Genomic DNA, 8,900 nt, shown 5'->3' with positions numbered 1-8,900 from the left:
CCCCCCTCCTCCTCCTCCTCCTCCCTGCTGCAGCACATAAAGTGGCTGATGCAGAAGGAGAAGTGTAATTCACCTGGCAGGTGTTTTATGATTCAGTCCCATGATTTGCTCTAAAACTAGGGAATTTTATGTCTTCCAGAAAACTGCATCTTCCATGATATCTTTGGGGAAAAGTGGTGGTTGGACATATAACCAGTCACTGGGGGGCTATGTCCATAGCTCATGGTATTAAAATGATAAACACTCTTAGCTTCAGCATTGCAATCTGGGCTGGAGAGCTGTTGTATTAGCGTGGGGGGGTTAGGAAAATGAGGGGTGACTCGTTTACTGACCTGGTCCCAGGCAGCGATCACATAAACCCACTCCAGTGGTCAGCCATAATAGTGACACAGTGCAAAATAAAGGGGAAGTCATGCTGATCAGGAGGGTTACACTGGTCACTCCTTTGTCTATTGCTTTGTACACTCCTTTGTATATTGTACATTTTTTTTTACTTCCCCATATCCTTTAGGATTTTGGCAACTTCCTCAGAAGTTAACAACCAAAACGGGATGCTTGGCAGGCTGAATAAGTGCACTCTTGCCAAAGAAGCAATCAAGTGTAAGGAGATTGGTCTGAGAGGTACAGTCCAGCTCATTCTTCTTAGTAGTTTTTTCAAGTAAATTTTGAATAGGATGGGGGAGGGAAGAGTCTGACAAACACTAGAGTACAACATCACAGAGAGGACCAGAGGGAGGCAGAGAGGGGTTCCTGATACATTAGGGTCTCCAGGTTGTCTTGGACCACTGATGAGAAAAAGAAATCCAGATACACGTTAGCAGGGAAAGGGGGAAGCCGACGAGTGCTCAGAGACTTCTCTGGCATGTAAGGCTTGGTCCAAATCCCATCGCCATTGATGGAAAGACTTGTGTGTGCTTCCATGAAGCCTATCACCCCAGAGCTGGACTTAGCATATAAACACATGGGTTAAGTGTAAATGCTACAGCTAAAGACATCCTGGATAGTTTGCAGCCCTGGTCTGGATTTATAAGGTCAGCCCAAGCATGAGAAATGCTGAGATGATGCGCATTAGCATATGCACCTGTCTGTATTTCCACCCTGTTTGCTGTTTCTCTATTTATTGATTACATTTAATTTCACTATTTTCAGGAAATGTTTTTAAGTCAAAAAATATCCAGGACGGTGGCATAGCTATAACTAGAAGTGCAGAATGGATCCTGGTAAGTGACAGGGAAATACAGCAGGGCCTTGGATGTGTTCTCTTAGAGGACAAGTTACATTTGCTGCGATACACAAGTGGTCAGAAACACCTTACGGAGATGAGCTGCTGTCCATTGGTAGAAGCCTAGGTCCGCAAGCCACAGCACCTGATCTACCATGTGGGAGATCAGGGGCACCTTCTCTTTGGCTGGGGAGGGGCTTTGCTGTCAGAAGAAGCAGAGCTTTGCTGAAGCCCTCCAACCTGACGGAGAGGCTGGCAGAGGGAACCCTGGGGTGGGGAGGGCACATATTGCTATGTCTCTCTCCTAAGAGACTTTCAGCACTTTGCAAGAGAGGGGGATGGTTTGGCGACTCTTGATGAGAGGTTCTATGGCCTGTTTGATTTGAAATGTTGGCACTTGGCTTCTTTGGCCATCTTTTGTTGGGTTCTTTCGCCGCCATTCATCAGTAAATCATCCCTCCCCACACAGGCTTGTCTGCAGAAAAAGCGTCGCCAAGCTTTTAGCACTGTGGAGGACCTGAATGGAATCTGCAGCCTGCTCACTCCTGATTTTCAAGACAAGGCTTTCCTCAACCTCGCCAACATCAGTATGGAACAAAGCCAATGCCATGTTTTTGGGGAGGGACCATGACAGAGGGAACTGCTTTTGTGCTGCGCACAGAGTACCATTCGAACCCTGCTGCCCTGAAGGCAGAGGCCTCTTGAACTCCGGCTGGGTAGCTTCTGCCACCCACTTGGAGCATCTAGGTGATAGAAATTTGGAGCTGAATTCTGCTCTGAGTGACACGTGTGTGTTTGCGCTGAGTTTGTGTGTTGTGAATGTCTGGGAAGCATTTGGCCTTTGACATTCTGGAATACAAGGGTGTACTTATGTTGTGTTGTGCGCCTTGTGCATGCTGGAGGATTGGGCATGTACAGCCAGATTTAGAACCATTAGCAGGTGCCTAAAGTGATCTTCAAAAGTGCCAGGCAGCCAGCCTCGAGGTGCCATTGGTTCTTAGGTTAGAGGGCTGACTCAGGACCCACTGTGATCTGACACGGAGCTGCGTCTCCAACTGCTTTATTTAAAAATGTGTGTTTCTAAAAACTTCCCCTGCCTTTTTTTTTCATTTGCACAGTTGAGAACAAATTAAACAGCAGTGACCAAAGTAGCAGCAGCAACAAGGACAATATTAATGTTATTGAACCTGACGACTTCATCAGCACACACAACCCCCTGGGCATCCGTAGTACTGGCAATCACCCACGTGATGATTTAGGAAGCAAGCATGTAAACAAAGGTAAGTGCTGGGTGGTAACATAGATCATCTCTTAATGGGGGCAGGGTAGAGATGTGTGTTAAATGCAGCTAAATACCTCACACTCTGCAGGTGGGAGCGCGGTGTGGAGGGGAAATGATGTTATTCCAAATGTGGCAGGCCAAGGCTGATTTGCAGCAGTGTGTCTTCCATGCTGCAACACAGTAATAAGCCAAGAGCTGAGCTTTCTCTGCAAGTTTCCTGCCATTGTATGTCTTTTTGTCTCAGACCTACACGGCTACCAAGTACACCCCTGCCATTGCTGAAGCACTTGTGGGGAGTGCTAGCATAAACCACAATACAGTATTAGCTGGACATAGTCAGCATGGCTGGGTGACAGGGCGGTAAACTCAGCCCTGATTAGACTCTGTTGGCTACGAGCTTCAATATAAAGACTCTTTGATCAAAGAAGCAGCTATTTTGGAGGCAGATCACAGTACCCCTGATATGGAACGGATGCTGGGAAAACAATGCCTGTTTTTCTCCCCTCGTTCCCTCTCAAAACACTGGGAAACTTTGTTCCTTTTCGGGGTTCTGGACACCCTTGCTAAAAGCTCTGTCATTCTGCCGTCCTCAGAAATGTCATCCTTCCCCTGCTTTGGTCAGCGGCCGAGGCGGGGAGAATTCATGCTATTCACCACTTAACTCTGCTTCCCCTTCATTTATGCTCTGACCCAAGCAACTATGCGTGCCTGTTTTAAAGGACCTCAGGACTGTAACAGGCCACCTGAGATGCAAGGCTTTCATCCATTTCACACGAGTCTTCAGCCCATACATTAGCCTGATCCTTCTTAGACTGAAAGGATGGTGACAGCACAGTGCACAAGCATGAAGCCCCAAAGTTGGCTTGTCACTGGATCATGGCACAGGGTATAGCTGCAAGGTACATCTTCACACGAAATTTCTTTTTTTTTTAGTAGAAAATCCCCCAAATAAAGAAGGTGGGCACAGAGATGAAAACAGCGACAAGAACAATAACGGCTATGAGCCTGGCATGGAGGATGACGACGACATGTGTAAGTGAGGAAATATCTTGCAAGGGAACATGCTCTTAAATATCACTTACTACCCTTGATTTTGGGCACTCGCTGTGTGGCTGCCAACAGCTCTGCCCTCCATGTGGACTGTGAACTAACAGCTTTGTGGTTTTGTGGTAGCTGGCTATTGAGCCCTGACAAACTTTTTGCGATGCTGGACTGCTGGTGGGCTGGGTGAGGTGCTCTGAACTCCCAGTTGCTGCCTCCATGTCCTTCAGCATCCTTTGAATTCTTGTCCCCGGCAGATGCAGGAACAGAGATTGCTATTGTTTTGGATGGGTCCGGGAGCATCGAGCCTGAGGATTTTGAAAGGGCGAAGGCCTTCATCTACACCATGATGGAAACAGTGTATAAGAAGTGTTTCGAGGTATCTTCTTTGCTTGGTCTGGTCGGTCTCGCTGAAGATGCTGTATTGTACTATTGTTGCTCTTCCCCCGTTTTGTTAGTCAAGAATCAATCACTGAATGAGAAACCTCCAAGGAGGGCCAGTGCATAGCCAAAAGCTGTGTGTCTGTTCAGTTATACTCCAAACTGCTCCCTCTGCTGCCTGCACATAGAGCAAAAAAATAATATGAAAACAAGAGCCTGAAAAAGAAATGTAGCCTGCGCTTAAAATTCTCTGCTCCAACTGGACAATGCAGAATAAAATGTTAATATTATTGAGACCCTAATTTTCCCCAAACTAATCCAGCTTTCAGGTTAAATGCTGGACCCACCTCCTCAGCACGTAGGTGTGATTTCTGTCTGAAATGTTCGTATTGTCTGCCTCTGCCTCATTAATGCTATTTCCTCAGTTGGGACTTCCTTGACCCACTGTCATGAAGAGCTGGGGTTCTCTGGATCTGCCTTTAGTAATAATGAACACCTGTACGTCCCTTCTTTCCAGTGTAATTTTGCCCTTGTCCAGTATGGCATGGATATCAGGACAGAGTTTGACCTGAGGGACAGCTGGAATACAAGTGCCACTCTCCAGAAAATCCAGAACATCATCCAGCTGTGCAATGTGACCAGAACAGCCTCTGCCATCCAGCACGTCCTGTAAGTAGTGAAGCAGAGAGAAGAAAAAATGGAGATGCTGAATTCCTGGGGTGCATCAAGAGTGATGGGGAGAGCTAACACTGAAGACCTTTCCAGGCCTGCATCAGAAATCAATGACTCTGGTGCTGCACAGCTTTGCAAATATAGATTCATAGATGTAAGGTCGGAAGGGACCTTGTAGATCTTCTAGTCCGACCCCCTGCCCTGGGCAGGAGAGATCTGGAGATTTAGTAAACTATTGGAATTAAGTCACGAGGCTCAGAGAATTATCCTTACTGCCTGTGTTGCTGGCTTGCTCTTCATCTTTCAGAGCAGTGATTCTCAGCCAGGGGGTTGCACTATATTAGCCCTGTTGGGTGATTCACCTGCACCTGTTGGGTGAACACCTGCACATGATTCACAAGAAAAACCCAGAGATTTCACATAGGAATCCATAGTATCAAAAACATTATGACCTGCTGTGATCTTTCTGAGTTCTTTGCAACAGAAGAATTGCATTGTTATTTTTGCATAGTCAAAAAACGAGTGAAAGCTAAGAGCTGGCATCTTCCGAGGGGGGACCTTGAGTCTAACAAGGTTGAGAACTGCTGTTTTAGAGAATGTTATCTATGACTTTGCTGCAGGCCAGCTGGCAGTGCCAGAGACTTATCCCTGCTTTTGGGGCCCTTGGAAAGAAACGGAGAAAAGAAGTTAGAGCCCTCTGAATGCACAGTACAAACCTGACGAGCAGGACCAGGATTTGGGGCTAGCTAGGGTATAATTACTTAGCCTGTATGTATCCTTCTCAGTAAGGATGCCCTAGCAATTGAGAAATGGTGCGTGGAGCTTTTCACTTGTAGACTGCATATTCAAATCCAGTCTCGACTGGTGTAGTAACTGGGAAAGCTTTCATCAGAGCTGTGCTAATGGAGCAGAAGTACTGAAGTTACCATGGTCGTTAATTTTTTTACTGCTGCCATTAGAGTAGGGAGCTGGGATTTACAGACTAATCAGAGGCTTCTCTCCTATGCTGTCGACCTTCTACATTGCATAAGCACTACATTGACTGCAAGGGAAAAAAAGTCTATATTTGTTTGGAGTTATGTGAATATGGAAGGGAAAAGTCCTGAGTAACATAATCCCCTCTCTGCTGTTCACAATGATTGTTAGCCAGAAATTTCTTTTTTGTTCCACTCGCCCCCAAGCACTCATTTCTTGACAATTTTAACAGGGACTTTATCTTCAGTGAGGATCGAGGGTCCCAGAAAAACGCTGTCAAGATCATGCTTGTGCTGACAGATGGGGAAATATTTATGGATCCACTGAACTTAGTGGACGTGATCAGCTCATCCAGTATGGAAGGAATTGACCGCTATGCCATTGGGGTACGTTTAGATCTTTAGATCCAGGAGATCCTGCTCTCATCTGGTCCTAATCATAGCTGGCATCTCTCACTGGACTGGGAAAGAAAAGACAGAATTGATGCAGTAAATGACACCAATGAGCCTCTACAAACATAGATAAATCAAAGGCCAGACTACCTTGTCAAGTGCAGATAAGGTCCCAGACCCCTCAATAGAGTACTGCAGTGTTAAGTCTCATGTAAACTCCCTTCCCCAACCTCAAATGCCTTCACTACCTACCAGCTGGAGCCCAGGAACATGTGTTTCAGATAACTGATGCTAGTGGTGTTACTCCAGACACGATGCCAGCCAGGTCCTCTGAGACACTGAGCACATCGTGCCTATTAACTTCCATAAAAATTGCAGCTGCTGAGAGCAGTGTGGAGGTCCCAGGACTGAGTCCCTGTATACAAATCCCTGTGCCATCATAACCCCAAGCGTATGGAGGTCAGCAAAGTCACTGTTCTTTCCTTAAAGAGATGGTTTTTCACTGATCTGAGTCTCCCCCCTTTTTTCTGACAGGTGGGAAATGCCTTTAACAAACCAAAGGCCCTAGATGAGTTGCGGCTAATTGCCTCAGACCCAGATGAGGCGCATTTGTTTCGGGTGACCAACTATTCTGCTTTAGATGGGCTGCTTGCAATGCTACAGCAGAAAATCATTCCCATAGAAGGTGAGGAGAAACCTTTGCCTTTAATCCTATCTGCATTGCGATGAGGAAATGGCTCACTCTGTCCTTGTCTTACTCTCAGGTACTGCAGGTGATGCTATGGAATATGAGTTGGCGCAAGCTGGTTTCAGCGCCCAGATTTTCAACAAGGCAAGTGTGTGTTGTGTTTAACTCTATTAAACAGTTTATTTGTTCGTGCCTAAAACTTTTGCTTCCCCTTGATGCTTTAGCATGGATAGTTGCTGCTGTTGTCCATTGCCAAAGCCATTTTATTATCCATCTGTAGTACCTGATGCAGAGTTCCTGCAGCACTAAGTTTCACAGAAATACCTTTGAACTTCTCCATTGCTGCTGGACCTATTTAAAACTGAACTCCCTGCTGATTCACTCTCCTGTTTGCTACCAACTGCTGGAGCTTTTCCAAAACTTTCTGGGTTTCATGCTTTGGGCTGGGAGTCAGGAGATCCGGGCTTGGTTTCCAGCTCTGCTGCTTTTTATTTGATCCTGGACTAGGCCTTCTTACTGCTCTGTGCCTCAGATTCCCTGATTCTGGAATGGGAATATTCAAACTGGCTTCACTTCTGGGATTTGGCGGAGTGGGGGGCAAGACGGGGGTATGAGCCTGAAAACACTGATGTTCACTGGGGTGCTTTGCAAAAAAGGTGCTAAAGAAGAGCAAAGAACTGTAGTTTGTTTCTCTTTCTTAACTTGGCACACGTTTATTCTGCAGCAAGACCTACTGCTTGGTGCTGTGGGGGCCTTTGATGGGTCTGGTGGAGTCCTGAGGTATGAACCAGTCACCAAGACAGCAGTTTTCCTGAATGAATCCAAGGATGAAGTCAAAGGAGCACAATACAGTTACCTGGGTAAATACTGAACTCCACTCACCCTGAAATAATCTGATTCCACTCCCATTCATATTAATGGAAAAAGGCCAAATATATCCGTGTGTTGAGTTCAGCAGACAGTATGTCAGTGTAGCAAGAGTTAACCTGAGGACCAGCAGAGCATACGGGCACTTACCGATGCAAGGAAAGGGTTTGATAAAAGCGCACTTCCACTCTTGTTTCCAACAGCATTATTGTCATTCTCATTGGTATCCCATTAATACCCTCAGGCATTAAGTGTACTGTGTAACAGCCCTTGAAATAAATGGCATTTGTCAGACTCTGGTCTGGATAAATATTTCACTTGCAATGGGGTCTAGAGAATAAAGAGCTCCAGGATCAATACAAAACTTGGCCTGGAGAGGTGTAAGATTGTGCTTATTCACAGAAGCATTTTATAGCTTTGTGAGTCATATATCTCCTGATACTGGGCTTAGCTTCCAAAACCTTTCCATTTCAGGTTTTGGAACCCTCAGCTCCAGGTTGTTGTGTCTGAGATCTTGCCCACCCCCTAATAAGCCCTCTCCTGTCATGTAAATCCCATAAACATTCTGCTGTAAATCCCACATGCAGTAAGGAAACCTCCTTCATCTTTGTGATGGCTTTTAAACCTGTCAGCCTCAAGCGGTAATGACCAGTTTGAACCCACGTGAACATTTCAAATAGCTTTTTAGGAATGGTTATTTAATGCTAAGGACCATCAAGGCCTTGATTGATGCTATTGCAGAGCCATTTATATGGGGTGCTGCAGTTTATGGCACCCTTGGAGGCAGATTCATTCAAGAGGCCAGGCCATGCAAACTTAACAGGAATGACTTCAGAGCTTTGCTGTCATTTTCTCTCAAGATAAGTTCCACCTCCTTTTACTTCCTAATCATCCTTTTTTTTTTTAATGAGGGGGCCTTGCACCAAAACCATGGACCAAGGGCAGTCTCAAACCTTGTGCTCCAGGCATAGATCATGGTTTGTCTCTATCAACAAGCCGAAACACCAGATGCAGATACTGTGGCGTGGGCTTTGTGACTCAAAAACAGTTCAGTAACAACCACCTGTAAATTCTGTTCATTGCTTCATTGCACCAGGGTATAGCGTGGCCGGGGTGAATGCACAGGACGGCGCCTTATTCATTTCTGGAGCACCACGTCATAGTATGACTGGGAAAGTGCTGGTGTTTCAAAAAGATCACTTGAAGGAAACACTGCAAGGAGAACAGGTATCGTGCTCCGCTCACACTGCGGTGATCGGCTAAGTGGGTTGACAAAGTGGAGACTAGTAGAGTGTAGACTGGCTCATTGTATCTTTATTACTATTAATGTACAATATTGCACCAACTATTATTTCAGCCCAGCCATTCCAGACCACTGTT

The 8,900-nt window shown here is 45.8% G+C and overlaps 1 protein-coding gene across 1 annotated transcript in view; it reads left to right on the top strand.

The window, feature by feature from the left end:
- ITGAE (integrin subunit alpha E) overlaps positions 1-8,900 on the top strand; it is a 33,973-nt gene that overhangs the window by 7,463 nt on the left and 17,610 nt on the right. The window contains exons 3-14 of the mRNA XM_025214830.1: positions 512-621; positions 1,150-1,220; positions 1,692-1,809; positions 2,341-2,502; positions 3,438-3,536; positions 3,803-3,924; positions 4,444-4,595; positions 5,806-5,959; positions 6,500-6,650; positions 6,730-6,797; positions 7,378-7,513; positions 8,617-8,747. Coding sequence (XP_025070615.1) covers positions 512-621; positions 1,150-1,220; positions 1,692-1,809; positions 2,341-2,502; positions 3,438-3,536; positions 3,803-3,924; positions 4,444-4,595; positions 5,806-5,959; positions 6,500-6,650; positions 6,730-6,797; positions 7,378-7,513; positions 8,617-8,747 — 1,474 coding nt within the window. The remainder of the gene's footprint in view (positions 1-511; positions 622-1,149; positions 1,221-1,691; positions 1,810-2,340; positions 2,503-3,437; positions 3,537-3,802; positions 3,925-4,443; positions 4,596-5,805; positions 5,960-6,499; positions 6,651-6,729; positions 6,798-7,377; positions 7,514-8,616; positions 8,748-8,900) is intronic.

Source organism: Alligator sinensis, unplaced genomic scaffold, assembly GCF_000455745.1.
Source record: "Alligator sinensis unplaced genomic scaffold, ASM45574v1 scaffold1801_1, whole genome shotgun sequence".
Taxonomy (NCBI): Eukaryota; Metazoa; Chordata; order Crocodylia; family Alligatoridae; genus Alligator; species Alligator sinensis.
This window is presented reverse-complemented; position numbering and strand designations above follow the sequence as displayed.